The sequence below is a fragment of the Melospiza melodia genome, chromosome 21, assembly GCF_035770615.1.
Source record: "Melospiza melodia melodia isolate bMelMel2 chromosome 21, bMelMel2.pri, whole genome shotgun sequence".
In the NCBI taxonomy this organism is placed as follows: Eukaryota; Metazoa; Chordata; class Aves; order Passeriformes; family Passerellidae; genus Melospiza; species Melospiza melodia.
The window spans coordinates 11520645-11541057 of record NC_086214.1 but is presented as its reverse complement, the minus strand read 5'-3'; the positions used below and the strand labels follow the sequence as shown (position 1 = coordinate 11541057).

Below are 20413 nucleotides of genomic sequence, written 5' to 3'. Positions count from 1 at the left end.
TCAGGAAAGGTCAGAGGCAACACTTACCTTTTTGCTAACAGCATTTATCATTCCAACAGCAGAACAGCGCCACAACAGCAGAAAGCAGCGGGCCCACTCCCCTCCAGCACTTCAAATCCCAACTCCTGGGAGGAACCCTGGCTCAGCCCAAAGCTCTGCAGAGGGGAATGAGGAGGATGCAAAAATAAACGAGGCTGTGGCACCAGCTGGCAGCATTTTGGGTTCTGCTGGGGCAGGGGAAGGTCTCAGTGCTCAGCTGAGCCAAAGCCCCCGCTGGAATGGGGTTCTGCAGGATCCCCGGGCAGAGAGGGAAAGGCTGTGTGTTTATAGGGTGAACAGGAGGAAAAGGTATGAATTGTACATCCAGGAGCACTTCCCAGCTGCCAGGAATCCCCCACCCCTCCATGGCAGCAGCAGCAGGTAAAGGAGATTCCTGCAGTGATTATTTGGAAGAGCAAAAGTCGCTGTGCCCGAATGCTGATTGAGGGATTGCTGTGAACTGAATGCTGAAGGAGCCTCTGAGCTGCACCAGGGGTGTCACCCAAAATCCCAATAATTCCTGTATCCTAACAGTGGTTCCTCAATGTCTGTGTGGAGAAAGGGCCATTGATATTTTACAAAACAAACCAACCTGTTAAAATATGGCTGCAACTCAAGACTGCATCAACAATTAGAAGTGCTCCTTTCTACACTGTGTTTGTGCTAATTATTGCTGTTGGTTTATTTACAAACAACACTGATAAACTTTCCAGCTATTCACGTTGTACACTGCAGATTTGTGAGCAGATGAAGAATCAGACACCTTGTTTAGAGGCTGAAATGATTTCCAGGCACATGAACTTACCTTCCTTGAAGTCAGGATGGGAATCCAGCCCTCACCTCTTGGCTTTTGATCCAATTGTTGCTTTATTTTTGTAATAAAAATTCATTATCTCAGACCCTCAGATGTGACATTCTGGAGAAGAACATGTGAAAGGGAAACAGCACATCCAGAACAACAGGGCTTCCTTGGAATGGCAGGGGAAGCACATCCAGAACAACAGGGCTTCCTTCTAACGCTAATTAGAAGTTCATTGGGCCAATGATTTAAAAATCACATGGAACAGCCTTGTACTCCCCAACTTCAAATGTTTATAGTAAAATAATGTTTTTCATACAGAGTGTCATGACAATTCTTAAGGAGAACAGCCCAGCCCTCACTGAAGGAAGTATTTGAAAGTTAGGTGACACCTGAAAGTCTCCCCGAACTCCCCTGAAAGATACTGTGCTGACTTCTCCAATTTTTTCTTAATGGCTTTTAAAACTGACCCTTTTACACAGAATTGATGTTTATAAGGGGCTTTTCTCCTGTTTAATACTTCAAAACTCCAGGATACCCAAAAGCTCTCAGAGCCTTTTGCTGGAAGCAGCAGCTTTGCAGCAGCTCCACGGCTCCCCAGACCCCAATAATGTCATTACATGCAACTCTAGAGCTTCCACAAGCACATAACCAGATGAACAATAAAAAAGTAAGCAAAAAATCCCATTAGGAATTAATTAACTGATGTTCAATTACATCCATTCCTGCTCTGCCAGAGTCACTAACAAAATCAGCACGCCTGCAAAAGGTTAAAAGAACAGATTAAGCATCCAGAAAACCACCAGAGCATTTCTCTCAACACAATAGCTTATAATCATCTCTTTTGGTTTTATAAAGTTTAATGCATAACACACTCTAATCTTATATTTATGCTGTGTTTACTAATGCAGCATTTGAGCATCTACATTTTAAAAATAAATTCCTGCCTGGTTAAATACATGTTATATTTGAAAGGGATTAGTTCTTCACTTGTAGGATATGCTGAAATTCATACCAGAAACTCTCTTTAAAAATAAAGCTGTACCAGATGAACAATTCAAACACATTAAGGAGAGGATTTTCAGCTGTCTTTAAAGAACTTTTTCAATGTCTTACTAAACTGACAAATCCACAACATTTGGTGGTGGTTTGGTTTTTAATATAGAAAGTTTTATATAGGAAACACCCTCCTAGAATATGTAAACAAAAATAGAAGAGAAAGGAGGGGAGCTGGGATTGGCAGGAAATATTATGTATTTATTTCTAAGTAACTACCACAATAAACACTGAAAAGCTTTGAATGAGAAATAAAGAGACTTCCCTGCAGGATGGTTTTCAGATCATTTATTACCAATAAAGTAAAAGACAAACTGAAAATCAGAAGGAGGGGGTGGGAAACATCACAGACACCAGAACACTTGCACAGAGCTAATCAGAGCTTTGCAAATGTTGGAACATAAATAATTTAAAAGGTATCTCTACCAATTAAAATATCCTTAAGAGGTACACATTAAGTTTGCTTGCTTTATAAAAATCAGGTGCTTTATCCTAAAACCGGAGCGTGAGGGGCATTTTGTGGGTTATTTCGCTTCTAACTAGGAACAGCTAATGGCTACAACTTAAAACAACCTCCTCTTAGATGTGCTCCAAGTGGATTCCTTGGGAGAGCATTTGTGGGAGCAATGCAGGGTCCGTGTTCCCCCAGAACCCTGTGCCCAGCAGCAGCAGGAGCAAACTGAGGGGAGCGAGGGATGGAGCAACCCAGCGAGCAGAGTGTGAAACCCCACGGGCTGTGGGGTGAGCTGGGCCTCCTGTTACACCACCAGCACATCCTGGGGCACACTTAGGGCACAATTGCATCATCTGTTTAAGACACATCTCCCCACTCTTGCAGCCTGAGACCAAAGTGTTTAAGAGTGAAGCCACGCTGCTCTGAACTCCAGAGCGCTGCCTGCCCGGCCGTGTCCTCTCTCATCCTGGGATTGTTTTGGGAGTTGCCTCTCTGAGGCAAGTACCAAAGGTGAAGGATGTTCTTTGCTGAGCTAATAAATAAGTAAAAAAAACCCCAACAACAACAATAAAAAAACCCCAAACCATACAAACTCAAGGTTTCCTTCCTGCTGCACTCTTCATCTCCAGACTCCTTTCAGTTCCCAGGGATTCACTTCCACACCATCCATCACACTTGCACAAACACACGTTAAGCACAGCTCAAGAACAGCCTCCCGAGGCTGCCACTGACAAAACTCACCCCTGGGGCTGTGCACTGCCAAGTCCTCTTTAAAAGCTGCTCCAGGACTGGTGCTGCACACCCACACCTTGGGGGAGTTTTGGAACACGTGGGTGTCCAGCTCAGACAGGTCTATCAGGTGTTTCTGAGAGACTACACCACACAAAAAAACAGCACAACCCACGCTCCCCAAAGCAGATGCTCTCCACGCTACGGTCTGTCAACACAGGAAAAAAAATATCTGGGAAAACAAGGGAAACCTCTCTGTCTTATTTTCATCAAGGCACACGATAAACGAACGCACGTAACAGCCAGACAGACTTTCATAGTATCTGAAGCTATTCCCTTTGGTCCCCAAACTCATCACACACTCAGGAGAGGTTTTTCAGCAGCCTGCAGACAGGCAGAGGCTGCCCCATCCCAGTGACGTCCCCAAACCCCAGGACACAGATTTGTGACAAGTTCAGCTGGGAAGCAGAGCTACAGCTGTGGATTTTGTTATGCACCACGAACCTGCCTGTCCCTTGCTACTTTTACCTCCTCCCAACCCCACAATAGTGTCTCACACCCAATCCAGCACCTCCTTGGCCATTCTGGGTCTCTCTGTCCAACACTTGATCTGAATCTTGCTTTGGTTTACAGCTCCTTTAGTGCACGCAGCCTGTGTGGGCAAAAACAAGGCACTTGTGGTTTTCTACCTCCACATCACCAAGATCCAACAGCACAGGGATAATTTCTGGCCTGGTATTCTCTGTCACAAGCCCTGCTGCAGGCACAGAAACACTTGTGTGTCACACAGAACACGGGCTCCTCATCACCCTAAGAACTGGAATCACACAATCCTGTCTCTGCTGCCTGGAGCTGCAGAAGCAGTTCGTCCCCCACTCTGCTCAGAACTCCTCTTCTTCCCAATTTACACCTTCACACAAAATGTGAATGCCACGTTAACATTTTTGTACGTGTTAAAAGCAGAGTTCTGGGGTTTTTTCTGTTAGCCTTTCCCAGTAATTGCCACGGGATGGTTCTTCTGGACAAAACACGATCTAAACTGAAATGGCTGACAGCAATATGTGTGACTACACAATGTGGTGGATCCTCTGCAAGAGAGCAAACTGCCCTTACTTTCTGCACATCACCAAAGCACCAAATGGATCTCCACCTACCAACCACTACCCCACACTCCTCCTTACCTGTCACCTTTTCCTCTGGGGGAAATCACTTCCCGTTGTTATTTTCACCTGATTACAGCAGGGAAGGGGGGAGGGAACCCGCGGCTTTCGGGAGGCGAAGAGCCAAGCCCCTCGCGCTAAGTTACTTTCCCACAGAAAACCACGCTCGGGCTGCCGTGAGGCTTTAAAAGCAGGAATTAAGAGCTGAGAGAGAGGGTCTGTGCCTGCTTTTAGCAAATGGAGTCAGCACAGTACGTGAGGGGCGGATGGGAGCGAGAGGGGCGGCCGCCCTCAGCAGCCGTGCAGGCCGCGGTCAGCAGCCATCCAGGCCGCACTCGGCGCTGAGGCACTCCGAGGTCTCCAGCTCCACGCTGGAGAGGAACCTGCGCGTGGCCTTGCGGCAGTTGTAGTCCAGCGTGGTGGTGTAGACAGTCTTGGCGTGCTTGGGGTAGATGATGGTGGTGCTGGTGAAGCGGCGGGGCCTGTGGCGCGGCTCGAAGCGCACCTCGGCCTTGTAGCTGCGCCACGAGCAGTTGGGCACGCAGACGATGGTCTGGCTGCACGAGGCCACGCTCAGCCCCACGGGCAGGTACACGTCGGCGATGAAGTGCTTCTCCGAGTCGTACCTCACCGAGGAGGTGTACCTGTGACAGAAAAGCCCAGGTTTATCATGGAATAATCAGGTAAAATCATTGGGTTGAAAGAGATCTTTACGATTATCGAGTCCAACCCAGCTCCAACACCTCAGCTAAACCAAGTGCCACATCCAGTCTTGTTTTAAACACATCCAGGGATGGTGACTCCACCACCTCCCTGGGCACCTCATTCCAATATTTTATCACCTTTTCTGTAAAAAACTTTGTCCTAATATCCAACTTATATTTCCCTTGGTGCAGCTTGAGACAATATCCTTTCATTGTGTCAGCTGCTGCTTGGAGAAAGAGACTAACCCCACCTGACTGCAACCACTTTTCAGGGAGTTGTAAAGAGTCATAAGGTCACTTCTGAGTCTCCTCTTCTCCAGGCTGAACACCCCCAGCTCCCTCAGTTGTTCCTCACGGGGTTTGTGTTCCAAGCCCCTTACCAGCCTTGTTGCCCTCCTCTGGACAATCAAGCATCTCAACGTCCTTCCCAAACTGAGGGGCACAAAGAGCAATTACAGGGAGGAAGAAATAATTCTAATATAACTAGAATTACTAATTAGATAATTAATATAATTAGAATTACTAACTACAGCAGTGCAAATGTAGCTGGTAGCTAGGAGAGCATTTCTGTTGGAGACAAGCTCCAGTCACAGAAACACAACCTTTAAACATTGTTGACCTCATCCATAGAAATAACTCTGTGTAGTGTCAGGTCAGTGATTCTTTAAAGGACAAGGTTTCATATTTGCATGAATGTGCTCTGCCATCAGCATGACTGATGAGATATCTGAGGTGGATGAAGCAGGGCTGAGGATGGGTTGCTGCAGGGGATTTGTGAGCTCTGCTCATGGGTTTTTGGGAAGAGGAGCTGTCAGGTACTGGAGTGGCTCCTCATCCCACCTCACACAGAACCATCTGCTGGTGTCTTACACATTCACAGGATGAGAAAAGAGCCTTATGTTAGCAGCATTCCCAGGATTATCACCACCCAGCCCAGCTGCCAGCACTACCAAAACTTCCTCTCAGCCCTGAGCTCCGAATGTACAAACCTCCTGCAAACTCCCAAACCCAGAGGCCTTGATCCACATTTAGGCTTGGCACACAAACATCCCAACTCCTCTGGGCTGGGAAGCACACGTTATCTCCTCAGCTTTTCTCTGCCAGGAATCACCCAGGAGTGCTCTGCTATCACCCCTGGCACGGGGCACTCTCTGAAGACAAACTCCTCAAGGTTCAGCTGGCAGGAAAGCACTCCAGATTGCACACCCAAACCCTCTGTGCCTGGGTTGCAAAAGAAAGTTTTAATCTCCTTCACACTGAGACAACTCAGTTGGCTTTTCTACTAACTAAGAAGTTAACTGCCTCCAATTCCAGCCACAGCACAAGCTCCTTCCCCACACCAGGACATAATTCTCCCTACCCTCCCCTGCATTAGGCTTCCATTTGATTTTATCAGCCTTCCTCTAATTGCACAGTCATCAGCTGGGAGCCTTCTTTTCTCATTACTGCAAATCGTGGTGTTCAAAGGAATAATTCACAGGCTGTGAAGTGATGCAGTGCATTAAAAAAAAAAAAAAAAGAATTATGCACTCCTCTGAATGTTAACATTTCTTTCAGTTCACACAACCAGCCGCAGCTGTTAAGATAGAAAGTGCTTATTATAAAACCAGGAGGTTGAAAGAGCAACATTTCTTTCCCTTAATGAAACAGCCCTGGAAAGATCTTTGAAGGTCTTCCCTCATGATTGCCTCCTGGTTAATCAGCTCGAGGGCAACGTTTTGGAGCAGTGCAAGGAAGGAAAAACAGGAGAGTAAAATGTAAGAAAGTCTTCCTGGAAAAATAACCAACCAAACAACCATATGGGTGGGATTAAAAGAGGCTGAACACTCCTTTAGCCTGTACAAATGTCCAGGTCCAGGAATGTACAGCTGCAGTGAACAATGGCTCTGCAAATAAATTAACTTGACTCACAGGCACTGATAAGGCCTAACTGCTCCTTCACAGGCTAACTCCTCTAACTCCCTCCAAAGGAGATGACTGTAAGACAATATTTACCTTATTTCCTTGGCTGGTAAAGGGTCAAACTCAACTCCTTCACCAAAGGATAAAGGACACAATCTTGGAGGGCAGCCGGAGAGAGTGGGGCTGGGGGAGAACACGGAACTCTGCAAAAGAAATGCAAAATGTTTCATGTTACCATACTGTGGCACCTTTTATGTTACAATGCAGCACATTCTCAGGGAAACAGATTTATTTATCCCTTGGTAGGGAGATGTTGAGGTTCACATTTACGTGCAGGAGGATCTGCTGCACCAAGATGTGCTACAGGTGCATCCCTTAGGCCAGACTCCACACTGGTCTAAAGCATCCTAGAGGTGGCCAGGAGCATTTTTTGAAGACAAGGTCCTAATTTGTCTTCAGCAGCTTAATGCAGAGGAGCCACTCTGGGAAATGAGAGAGGACTGCAACCCCTCTGGGCAGTGTGGTCTGAACCCACAATCAAGTTATAACCAACATTTTTTGGTGTCTGAGGGTTCCCTCCTTGCTGAATTCACCCCATACCCCCACGGACAGAACCACAGAGGAAATTACCACAGGGCACCTCACCATGAGCCACCTCCCTGCTCCACAGCTACGCCCTGGCTCCTGTTTGTGGGCATTAAATCCAACCTAATTCACACACCAAGTGTCGGGAAGGATTAACTCATTCCCGCGGAGGGGTGGGTGATTCACTGCCTGCCCCTGTGCTGCTCTCCTGACACCCAGCACCAGGAGCTGATACCGATCCCACAGCCCGAGGAAACCAAAGCAGCCCTGGAGGATGGAACCCAACCCGCGTGTGCTTCTGGAGCCACCTCTGCACGTGTGTTTGCTATCGAGGGGCTGGGGGGCTGTGAGCATCTTTCCCTCCTACGGCTTTTTCCAATTCCACAGCAGCAACCCCGCAGAAAACGGATTTTCCCTATAAATCTGCAGTTTCCAAAGTATTTGCACCAGCAGCTCAACATCCAAAAACCATTGGTGAAAAACCAAATTAACTGAAACCGCACTTTATGCACGATAAAGTTACTGCTCCGGGTCACTCGGGAGTAACGGGAGCTCACTTTCCACAGGGATTTCCAAAGATGCGCTGCGATGCCAGGAGGGACAGGAGCTTCCCTTGCAGCCAGAGCTTTGTGAAAAGCCCCGACCACCCCGCTTCCCGGCGGGACCCTTCCCCCCCGGGGCAAACCTATTTCGGGACACCACAGCGGCCGGAGGGCTCGGTTAAAACGGAGAAAAACAGCGGGCGGTTCTTCCAGCCCATCCCAGGGCGACCAGAGCCGGGTTCCTCCCTCCTTCCCCGCGGGATGCGCGGAGCAGCGCGGGGAGCTCCGGAGGGCAGCGGCCCCGCCGGGACCCCGCACCTGCCGCGGCGGCACCGGGGGCACCGGGGAGCGGGGCTGCCGCTCCCGGAGGGTGCGGGCAGAGCGGCTCGGGGCCGGTACTCACCGCGGCGGAGGGCGCGGGCGGCTCGGGCTCCGGGAGCCCGTTGGCGGCGGCGCGGTCGGGGCTGCCCGACGAGAGCAGCCAGGGCGGCGGGGCCGGGCCGGGGCTGGGCGGCAGCCCGGAGTCGGGGCTGTCGAGGCCGGAGTCGCCCCGCTTCCTCATGTCCGGGAGGTCGGGCACCTCCCGCAGGCTGAGCCGCCCCACCATGGCCGAGCCGCCGCCGCCTGCCCCGGCCCGGCCCCTGCCCGCGCTGCGCTCCCTGCGCCGCCTGCGCCCGGGCGGCGGCGGCGGGCGGGGCGGGGCCACACGGGGGCGGGGCGTGCCCGGCTCCCACCGGTGTCCCTGGGTCCCACCCGTGTCTCTGTGTCACACCGGTGTCCCTGGATCCCACCTGTGTCCCACCCGTGTGTCCGTACCCCACCCGTGTCTCTGTGTCCCACCCGTGTCTCTGTGTCACACCCGTGTCTCTGTGTCACACCGGTGTCCCTGGATCCCACCTGTGTCCCACCCGTGTGTCCGTACCCCACCCGTGTCCTCGTGTCCCACCCGTGTCTCCGTGTCACACCCGTGTCTCTGTGTCACACCCGTGTCCCTGTGTCCCACTCGTGTCCCCACGTCCCACCGGTGTCTCTGTGTCCCACCCGTATCCCTGCATCCCACCCACGTCCCTATGTCCCACCCGTGTCTCTATATCCCACTGGTGTCCCTGTGTCCCGCCCGTGTCTCTGTATCCCACCCGTGTCCCCGTGTCCCACCCGTCTCCCTATGTCCCATCCATGTCCCTTTATCCCACCGGTGTCCCTGTGTCCCACTCGTGTCCGTGTACCCCACCGGTGTCCCCGTTCCCCGGGCTGTCCCCGTGCTGCCGGTGCTCGCCGTTTTCCCGCAGTCCCTGCCCTCCTGGTGACCCCGCTCCCGTCCCCTCGCTCGGAATTTGCCATTGGAAGGTGGCGGTGGCGGAGTCACCGTCCCTGGGTAAGGCCAGACCGAACTCAGTGCTCTGGTGGGGCTGACAAGGTGGGGATGGCTCCCGGGTTGGACTCGATGATCTCGGAGCTCTTTTCCAACCTAAACGTTTCTGGGATTCTGCGGAACCGTGCCCGATGGAAACTTCCCTCCACACACATCCTGCTCCAACCCACAGTGCACCATCCCAATGTGCTGCCAGCACGGATTTTGGGGATTTTGGGGAGCACTGAAAGAGCTGCCAGACCCTGCTGGGCTGCCCCCACCTCCAGTGGTGCTTTCCCCAAGAACAGGGATTTTGGCAGCCGGGTTGAACCCCTCAAATTCCCCCTCGAGGCTGCTCCTTCTCCCTCCCCATTCCCAAGCATTCAGGCTCAGGCAGCAGGGCTGCTGCCCCTGATTGCATTTTTCAGGCAAAGCTGCCGAAGCTGAAACAAGAGAACAGAAGGAAACGGTCATTCTAGCACTACAGGAGAGCGAGGGAACCTTTTTTGGAAAATCCTAATGAAATAATTGCGCCATGTCATCAGATTTGGTGGGGGAATACTCTTGTGGAGGGAAAGCAACCCTGCAGCCGGCCAAAGTCAACACTCCCCTGCACAGAAAGCAGCAGTCTGGGCTGATGGGCCCAGCACAAGTGAACCCAAACCTCTGAAAAAAATTCCTTCCCTGCCCCAAAATTAAAAGCAGAGCAGAACTTTCAGCCGTAGGCGTCTGTGGTTTGCAGCTATGCGGTGCTGGGAACTCCGGAGACTTCCTCAAGGAATTTACATTCCTTTGAAGAAATACTATGAGGCTGTTTGTCTTTGCTGAAAAAATGCAGATGGAAAGAAAAGGAACATTAAGAATTTTGACTGAAATCTTTGGGGTCTGAGCAAATGTGCTGGACAGGTGTTTTCTTCCTTCTGATTTAAGTGTATCCCCCCCCCAAAAAAAACCAAAAAAAGAGATGCTGGTCTCTGCAAGCAATAGGAAAACTGATCAGTCCTCGCTCCAAAATCTCCCATAAAAGCCCTTTATGAAATCAGATGCCTTGGAAGGCACTGGAGCAGTTTCCAGATGAACACAATCATCATTTCAGAGCTGCTGTGCAGCTCCTGGGTGGAAACCCACGCTGCCAACAACCCACTACGTGCAGTTTAGGAGGGGAGAACTTGTGGCACATCCCAGCAGTCACCTCTGAGAGCTCCCACAGCCACTCCCATGGGGATCAGGGCCCAAGAGAGAGGGATATCAGTGCCTGGGGTAAGCAGAACTCCTGGAAATCTTTCTGCTCCTTATTTACCAGCAAAAAACCTCCCATTCTGGCGTGGCTTGACACAAAAGTTAATTTTTTGTGCCCTTCCAGGTTCTCATTTCTGAGCTCTGCAGCCCAACCAAGGGTCTCCTGCAGCACCAGCATCCAGACCTGCAATTCTGCCTGCTATGATGAAAAGGAAGCGTTTAAACAGAATTTTAACTGCTCAATAACTTAAATACTGTTGAGTCACTGTGTACAGGGGCTCAGCTTTTTCAGGACATGTACTCTGCCCCCTCGGAAAGTCTGACTGGTTTTAAGTCTCAAACTGTACCAACCCATGCCATCCCTGATGCCATTGGAAATCTTTTCCCCTGCCTGTTTGTCCACATTATTTACTCTTTAACTGCCCACACACAGGCAGGATGGGGCAGATAAAAAGTCTCTTATCAAGATCCTCCTTCCATAAAGGACTTCCCACGAGGCTGGGCGTGCTCGGCCTAATCAGCAACGGAACCACAGGCAATGCCACGCGACAGCCCCATTGCTGGGAGAGGCAAACCACAAGGATCCTGTGATACCTGAAAATGATAAAACTTCGGGAATAATAATAAAAAATAACTTTGGGAAGTTATTTCCAAAGGATGGGAAGCGCCAGGCTGTGCCACAGAGCACTGATGGCAGGGATGAGCGCTGACAGCACGTGGCTGAAGCTGCTGAGGTTTCATCAGCTTTTACAGCCCTGCTGCCACCGCCCTCGTGGAGCCAAGCAGAGGCTCGTGGAGGCTTGGCCATCGTCACTGGGATGCTCAGAGTCCTGGCTGTAAACCCGGGGGAAGAAAGGAACACCCAGCGCCCGGCGCTGCTCCTGCCCAAGGGCGGAGGGGGCAGGAGAAAAGCAAATGAGTCATTAATGCTCTGAGTGAAAGGAGCTGCTCCAGCGTCATGCCGAGCGTGGAAAAAGGCACTACCCCTTAATTAATTCCAAAGGAAAAATTCGGATCTCCCAGAAAAGGCTCCCGCAGTGGCAGACAGCAGAACTGATGTGATTATTTAGGGGCACGAGGTCGGGAGCGTTGAGCCACCCAGGCGGGGCAGGGAGCTGCTGTGGATGGGGATGGTGCCAGAGGAGGTGGAAAAGGCAGAGAGGAGCTGCAGGAGCAGATGGACAGCAGGGAGTGCTGGGTCCAGCACAGTTTGGGTGAGGTCCATCCCAGCCACTGGGATTTGCAGCTGTACAGAAACACCCAGCAATGAGCATCAGTTACCATTTAATTCACGTTAGTGTCACACCCCACGTACAGTCAGGATTACACCCCGGTCTGAAACCATAAAAAGTGGCATTTTGTACAGAAAACACGTAATCATCCTTTATTCCCCAAAGCTGTAAACTCCAAAGAGCTAATTCACAAATAGAGACCTGCCAAATCTAATAAACACCCAAGAGCCAGGGGCACAAAACTCTTACACCAGAAGTAGGAAACTGTGGATTTGTTCTCTGAAAATGGAACTCCAAACACTCAGCCCTGTAGCGTTCTTCAAAGGCTGAAACTAAAAATTCATTTCTCATTTTATTTCCTCTTATCTACAGAATGAAATGCAGAGAATGAAATGGGGGAAGCCTCTGGGTAAGACACACGATGATAACTTCAACATCGTCTTCAGCTATTCATAATTTAGTGAGAGACTTAGCCTTAGACAAAGCAAAGAAAAATTCATCTAAAATAAATTATTCATCCCCTCATGGGAATAATGAATCTCTGCAAACCCATGTTCCCTCCTCTCCAGCTCTGCAGTGTGGCAACTCATTGGCCATCCTGCACATGCACCTTGAGATAATCTGTCCTTGGGGAATGTTTGCTCAGAATCCCAATGTGCTTTCAACCATTCCTTCCTCTGTCACCTAACAGGGAATCAGGAGGCAACAGCAGATTTGTAAAACTGGAGTGATGAGAAACTGCTGTCCCTCCCCACAGGCGTTGTTATTGCTGCTCTTTACTCCCCATCTCAGCGAAGCTCTGGATGCAGCTCATGTTCCTGGAGCCTGATCTGACCTCCCTGATGTGCAGCAGTGATTTTTACAATCCCTGTGAGTACAGCCCCTAAATAAATAAAGTCCTAAGGCCCAAACTTGCCCTGGTGGGAAGCACAACCCTCCCAGGAAGGCATCTGACAGCGTGGTTGTTCCTCACCTGCCACACTGGTAAAGGATTTCCCTTTCCTGCACATGCAAGTGAAGCTTGGGTTAAATAACACAGGCACGACTGGTTGATCTGCCCTACATCCATTTGGGATGCACTCATGGTTGGGGATACGCCTTCAAAGTCTCCCAGAAAGGGCACAGAGGAGTTTGGGAAGAAATCCAGCAGTGCTAATAAAAGGTGAGGCCTCAGTGCATGGAGACTCCTTGGAGAAGCATCCACTGATCCCAGCCCTGCTCCACGCTGGCTCTGTGCCTGGGAGCCAGGAGCTGGCCCATGGGAAGAGGGGCTGGGTTATCCAAAACATTTCACTGCTGCTTCTCCTCCCCTCTGCACTGCTGCAAGCTGAGGCTCAGAGCAACAGGAGGAGGAGGAGGGCCTTGAAGCCTGAGGCTGCTGAAAGCCTCCTGTGGCACCAAGTGGCCCTGGCTCCCTGACAGAGCCAGCACCTCTCCCTGCAGGCCAGCAGAGGTGCCAAGGATTTGCCTTTCTGTTTCATGGTGCTTTGTGCATGCCTGTCCTGGGAGCAGGGGAGAAATCTGCCCTGGGGTTCCCTCCTGGGCATCTCATTGATCCAGTGGAGCTGCAGGTGCCTGGATCCCAGCTGATAGAGGGTTGGGGTTTTCATGGTGGTGATGGGGTTGGTTCCCCCTACCCCAGAATAAATAATGAATCAGAGGAACAGCTCTGCAGCAGGGAGTGAGCACTAACACAGAACTGAGGCAAAACCCTCAGTGCTGCAGCAGGAGCTCAGCCAGGGTAAAAGCTGTGACCCCAAGTGCATCACAGCCAGACAGGCTCTGAATCCACCTGAATGCTTTCTGTACTGATGAATTCCAGGTGCCTCTATTCCCTCCACCACACGGACCTGGCAATGCCCTGGGTTTCACTCCTGCTAAGCTGAGGGCAAACACCTTGCTCAGATTCCTCCTCCTCGGTCTGAAAGCGCCGATGGCTGAGAGATCACGGGGGGCTGGGAGGGACAGCACAGGGTGTAAATCACAACCTGCCCAGCTCAGCAGCCCCGGGGCAGGGAGCTCCCCCGTGCTCCCTCAGAGCCTCTTCTTGATGAGCTTCTCCAGCTTGCGGATGCGGGAGGATTCCTGCTCGGGCGTGGGAGCGCTCAGCGAGAGCGAGCCGGAGCCGTCGCCGCCGGGGGGAGGAGAGGGGAGGCGCAGGCGGAACAGGTCCAGCATGCTGCTCTGCTCGCTCCTCTTCAGGCCCTGGGGGAGCAAAGCACAGCGCTCACTGACCTGCCAGCAGCTGCAGCAGAGCCCATCTCAAACCTCCACCTCAAAGACTCGCCCACCAGAGACCCCTGAACAACCCCGAGCAGAGCAGGTAGCAAAATGTGAAATGAACTCAAAACCTTTTCTCCAGCAGCAACTCTACTTTCAAAGGAAAGATAAACTTACAGTGCTTCTCTCACCCCCCAAGCCCCTCAGAATTCACACTGAAATACAGTCCCCAGCAATCCCCGAGCAGCACTAGAGGATGAGCAGATTCCCATCCTCTCACCTTCATGTCGAGGATTTTCTGGAATGTGTCAGTGCTGCAGTCAGCGAGGAGCTTGATGTAATTGTCCACAAACACAACTGGGGGCTCGTGTGGAGCCATCACCACCTGCCAAGACAAGGAAAAAGAGATCAGACAAATAATAGGAATTAAAGGCAGTGCTCAGTCAGCTCTGGCACAGGAGTGACAGCAGGGCTGTCTCCTAAAATAAAATGTTTAAGGAACAAGAAAGGGGCTGGATATGAGAGGGGTAAAGGTGAGTGAAGAGAAGCAGAGTAAGGACAGCGAGGAAGTTGGGTCTCCTTCAGCACAGCAGTGCTGCTCATGGGCTCTGCATCCTGTTTCAAAGGGCAGCAGGACTTTGTCTGTGGCCTGTGGGCTGGCAGGCACTGGGGCATTGTGAAAGCTCAAGATTTTATCATGCTGCAGGGGGAAGACAAGCTGGGGAGCTGCTCAGGGGACAGTGCTGGCAGTGGTGGTGACACTCACAAAGTCCCAGGAGATCAGGCAGCCTGGACAGAGTCCAGACCCTCAGCTTGGCTGTGTGTCCCTCCTGCTCCCTCCTGCCTGCAGGCAGGACACACAGCGTGTCACAGGGGAATGTGACAACACTCTGGTCACCCCCTCAGTGCCCAGGACAGCGAGGGCCAGAGCTCTCTGCTCTGCAGCTCTCCTGACATGGCCACACACAGCCACTCTGTCCTTGGGCTGCAGCTCCTCTTGGCCATTCTGGAGGGGAGGGATGAAGGATGGGAACCCCCCACCAACATCTGCCCAGAAGCAATCATAAAAAACAGGGAAAAAATCAAAATAGCCTCAAAGCTGGTAAGATGATCCCTCACTGATGGGTTTTTCTTACATAAGCAGCAAGCTCCACAGAGAACACATCTTTTGATAATACTGGAGAGCCAAACCTTCTTTCTGAGGAAGAGTGTGTCTGTGTTTGTCTGAGTGTGTGTAAATGGGCAGAAACAGCACCAGACCAGACCCTTCCCTGTCTCCAAAACCATTTCCATATGTTTGCACTGACCCAGCTCACCCCACACTGCATTCTGTCACCAAGACATTTCTTTCTTTCCCTGCACTTCAGACCACTGAAACATCATAGCCATGTATACACTTATAAATCCTTAATTTACAGCCCTTGTAAAAATCCTGTGCCAAGATGAAAAGCTGGAGCTTCAGAGGAGAAGGGGAAGAGCTCAGCAGGGTGTGCATGGCCCAGGGCCCTCCTCCCCACTCCCATCTGTGGGGCTCAGCTCAATGGACTTGTTTGTGCTGCCCATGGGCCCAAAGTTTGTCTTCCTGAATTACCTGCCCCAGAACCAGCCTGGGAACACAGACTGGAGCTCCCAGGGCTGTCAGCCTGTGGCTGTTTGATCTGCAGCTCTGCACACAGAGGCCAGCACGGGCTGTGTGACACTGACACAGCAGTGCCACTGCTGCTGCACAGCCTGGGGACCTGCAGCTCTCCATGTGCTGCTTTCCTCTCCAATGTGGTGCTAAGGGTAAACAAATTAACTCCATTACTCTTGTGATTCACACACAAGCTCCAAGGAAAGACCTGCTCTGCACACAACAGGCACCAATCTTCCCTGCTCCCGTTAGCACAAACCAGGAACATTTTTATTCTGGTGATTTCTAGGAAAATTTAGGCTACAATTCACTAACATCTCAGCCACCTCAGTCCAAAAGCAGGGAGCTGGAGAGCTGATGTCTGAATCCAGAGCACACGCTGAGCTGTGACATTGCCCTGGGATGGGAGCAGAGCCACCCTGAGCAGCAGCTGAGCAGGGACAGCTCAGGCTCCTCACCCCCTGGCCCTGGCTGTGCTCACAGGAGGCTCTGGCTGCCAGCTGCCTGTCCTGCCTGACCCCAGGTGACACTGATTCCCTCCCAGGAATGCCCTCCCAGCATTGCTGGCCAGCAGGGGACAATCCCAGCACCCAGCAGGGCACAACTGTGCAGCTGCCACAGCTCCTCCTGGGATCCAGCCTGGCTTCAAACTGGGAAGGGCAGATTGCTTTGCTTGCTGCTTTTCATGAAGACAACACTCTGCTTTCGGGTCATTTTCCAGGCACCAGGTCTGGAAAATGAAAAAGGGCTCTGGTGAGTACAGTAAGCCAGACATGTTTGCACTGGCTGTTGCACTAGACAGTAAACAGGTGACTCAAGCACAGCTTGGCTCCCCTGAGTGAGGAGTCTGCACAAAGGCCTGGAGTAACCTGAACCACAGCAGACCCTCAGGGATGCAAACTCTGATTTCCACCAGCTCCTGAGGGAACCTGGTGCCCCAACTCTCCAAACCTGAGCCTTTGGCTGCCTTGAAAAGTGAGGGTGAAAACTCCAAAGTGGTATCAGAAGGGAGTGGGGGCAAACCCAAGGGGAGTGAGCCAGGTCTGCAGAGCAGCTGGCAGAGCCCCCAGGCAGGCTCACAAAGCTCATGTGCAATTGCAGATTGCTGCATGCAGAGGAAGGGCCCCCTGGAATTCACTGCTGTGATTCCCAGGCCAGCAGTCTGGCTGGCAGGGTACCAACAGGCTTGAGTTACCTTCAGGATCATTTCAGCCCGAGTCATGCCTTTCACCACTATCTTTGTGTAGCTGGCAGGAGCCTTCCTCACCACTTGGGACCCAATGGAGGGCAGATCCAGGAGAACCATCTTCAGAGAGTGAGTGTCCAGCAGCAGCTGCAAGGGTTAACCACACTCTGTTACTCAGGCTCCTCCTACACCAAAATCCATCAACTGCTGTAACCCAACATCCTTCAAAGTTTAACATCCTCAAAAGTTTAGCACCCTTAAAAGTTTAACACCCTTAAAAGTTTAACATCCTTCAAAGTTTAACATCCTCAAAAGTTTAACATCCTCAAAAGTTTAACACTTCCCACACTGGAAGAAGTCCTGTTAATCTGACTGCAGGAAAAGGAGGGACTGAGCCATGTAGTGACAATTGCAGGAGACAGGATCACCCCCATGGCTACAGATCAGCATGGGGTTGGTTTTAACACAGCACTGCTCTGCTGGTTGGAAATGACTTATGGCAGCCCAACATCTGGCACATCAGGCACAGATTTCCAGTCCTTCCCCCCCAAAAAAGTATGAAGGGAAATAATCTCGATTACCTGGAGCTGCACCATGGTTTAGATACTGAGGTCAAATGAACTAACATCAGCCACACACACAGTCAGGTTTTCTGCATTCACCCAACCCCTTGATTGGGTTTTTTCCTGAAAAACTGTCAATTTTCTGCATTCACCCAACCCCTTGATTGGGTTTTTTCCTGAAAAACTGTCACACAATTCAACTGAGAACTGCCCACAGCCTGGATGTTGTTTGTTTCTACCCCAGCAAATAAACAAGCAGCAGCCATGAAATTGAGCCCAGACAGACAGCACTGTCTCATGATAAAATGCTGTGGGTCAGGGCTCCTTAGAGCAAAATTATCCTGAATACCACACTCCTCTGATTGCACAAAGTATGTCTGAGGAGACAAGACCAGTGAAGAACAGAAATCTGAAATCAAAGCAGAGGAAAGAGCAGCTCCTGCAGACTCTGTCCCCTCAGCCCATTTTCCATCCCAGGCCCCTGGCATTGCTAACTCACTGCCAAAGCTTGCTGGGGTGCAGAGTTGTTAAGTCAGAGAGGAAAACACAGAAAGCAAAACCCCACAGGTCCTGTTCCCTGCACTGAACACTGAATGCCTCCACAAATATCACCCCAGCATTCACATCCCAACTGTAATTATCAGCAAACAGCAGGAAAGGCTGTGTGTGCAACCAGAAAGGCCAGGAAAATGCATTCCCCAGCAACATTTGCACCAGGGAGGAGAAGGTGGCATGGAAAGATGCTGGTGGGTGACCAGGAGAGTTCAAAAGATTTTAAGGGAATTGCTGCAGAGAGAGATCAGCTCCTTAGCCCTCTGTACCCTTAACCCCAGGGATGTGTGTCCCACTTCTAATGGCATGGATTCACTGGGAATCAGGCTGATAAAAACCTTCCCAGCCTGCTTTAAAGCAGCAAACTGGGCCTGTGATTCCCATGCAGGAATATTGAAAGCTTTTAACATTAGACACAAGCCCACTGCTGGTTAATCACTTGAGAAGCTTATTTTAAAAAGACTCCCTTTAATCACTCTCAGGTTATTGCTCATCACACAAGACAAACAGGCACTGAGCTTCACTCATTTGCTTTCCATTAAGGTTTTGATGTAAAGCTCCTATTTCCTTTTGCAGACACTGCTCAGAACCATCTTTGATGCCTAAAACCCAAGAAGCTTTGAAGGAACCCATTTGAAGTTCACAGCAGTCCCATTAGGGATGATTCTGCTTTTTTTTTTCTTGCTTTTCCCTTTTTTTTATGAGCCCACAGGAGTAATAATCTCTATGTGCAGGGGACAGATGAAATCCTGCCCCTTCCAAATCCCAGCCCATGGCAGAGTGGGAGATATCTCAACTTCTTGAACCCAAAATCCATCAAACATGACAGCCAATGCACCTATTGCTCCTTACCTGTTCTGCACCCACCATGCTGATAGGTTTGCACTTGAAGAGATGGTTAATGAACTTGGGAATGAAGGAGCTGCAGGAGAGGTACAAAATGAAACAATTACATAAGAATATTTGCAGTCAGACAGTCTTCTGTGGTGACAAAGCATGCAGAACCAAACCAGGATGGCTTCCACAGAGACACTCCCAGTGCCAGCTTCCCAAAGTGATTCCAGACATGTTAAATATACTAAATAAAAAAAATCCCAACCCTTAGGCACAGTTCTTTTGCTTTCATCCCTCCTGATCTCAAAGTTTATTGAGAAGCTGCACACACTCACTCTAGAGGTAAATAAATTGCTATAAACTAAATATGAAGTATTGCAGTAAAAGGTCAGCAAACAAACAAGTTTATTTATCAGGATTAGCCTCACTGCTCATGAGTGGATGTATCTTGACTGCATCCAGAACCTACATTTTCCTGCACACAAGTAATTCCATAACATGCATATTACACACTGAACTTGAGGTCCAGCCAAGGCTGGGCCCTGGACACTCACACTGAGGCACCTTTCCAGAAAGCTCCTGGCCAACACAATCAAGACAAGAAAAAGTTTTGTGAAAAGGAAAACACCATTACCATATTTTACTGTCGTGGGTTTCAGGCTCACAAAAATGAGTGCCCAGCCAGAGAGAGCTTGGTGAGGATGGAAGCCCAATATTCACCACTTCAGAGCATCAGCTCTGGGTTCAGCTGATTTTTGCCTCTTGATCTGAGGCTTTGAAGCAGTTTCATTGCAAAAGCACTGGTTGGACATCTTCAGAACAAGCTCCTGCCCCTGCTCCAGCAAAGAGCAGCACCAGGAAAGCTCAGGAGCCACAAATTCTGTCAGGACCCAACACTTGACCAAGTCTTCCTCTCACTGCCTTGTTTTTAATGTACTCTGCTCCTTCCCCATGTCCTCCTCTGGCTGAGTGCCTGCAGGACTCACATTTCCAGGACTTGCCCATGACCTGGTGGCAGCTCCTGGATTTTTAATGGCTCTGTCCTGAGTCAGTCAGGGGCTGTGCTCTGGACTGGGGCTGTCCATGATGATGATGATGATCTAAATTCAGCGTGGTTTCCTCCTTGCATCTGCTAAGCTTTTTGTTCCCTTCCCACAAAGCAAGGAGCACAACAGCAGCTTGTTTGTCCTGCCACCTGTTTTCCAAGGCAGGACGTTCATTTCTCATCCTTTCTCATGGAAAAGTGACAAAAGTGCGGCTCAGGCACGGAGCAAGCCAAGCTGCTGAGCAAACCCAAAGGAATGGCTCAGGAGAGCCCTCAAAAGCAAAGATTCCTTCCCTCAGACACAGTCCCTACCTCTCTCAGTGAATCATTTTCTCCTGGAGAGGTGTCAAGGAGAACAATTTCAAGCTACTGTTGAGAAGCAGCTACTGGGCTGCCCTGAGTAGTTTTGAATTTGGCCACCAGAGAAACAACCTTGGCAACAGAACAGAAAGAGGAGGAGGAAAAGCAGCCCTGACTCCTCCTGCACAACAGCATTACAGTGGAGATTTAACCTATCTGGTTTAAAAGTCCATTTTTCAGGGCTATAACTAATTCCCAGAGGGCAATTAGAGAGTGATGAGCACAGCT

The 20413-nt window shown here is 50.5% G+C and overlaps 2 protein-coding genes across 3 annotated transcripts in view; both read right to left on the bottom strand.

Annotated features, from left to right (window-relative positions):
- Nucleotides 1-2167: 2167 nt before the first annotated feature.
- On the bottom strand, nt 2168-8577 carry RFLNB (refilin B). Its single transcript, XM_063173816.1, has 3 exons — nt 8374-8577; nt 6937-7046; nt 2168-4881 (listed from the first exon to the last, which is right to left on the bottom strand). Exons 1-3 carry the CDS (start codon nt 8575-8577, stop codon nt 4551-4553), a joined length of 645 nt encoding a protein of 214 aa, XP_063029886.1. The 3' UTR covers nt 2168-4550.
- A 3250-nt stretch (nt 8578-11827) lies between these two features.
- VPS53 (VPS53 subunit of GARP complex) overlaps nt 11828-20413 on the bottom strand; it is a 64427-nt gene continuing 55841 nt past the window's right edge. For both annotated transcript variants that reach the window (XM_063173610.1, XM_063173612.1), the window contains exons 19-22: nt 18799-18868; nt 16841-16978; nt 14293-14397; nt 11828-13997 (exon numbers count right to left, since the gene is read on the bottom strand). In XM_063173610.1, the coding sequence (XP_063029680.1) occupies nt 13827-13997; nt 14293-14397; nt 16841-16978; nt 18799-18868 (484 nt within the window). In that variant the 3' untranslated portion in view covers nt 11828-13826. The remainder of the gene's footprint in view (nt 13998-14292; nt 14398-16840; nt 16979-18798; nt 18869-20413) is intronic.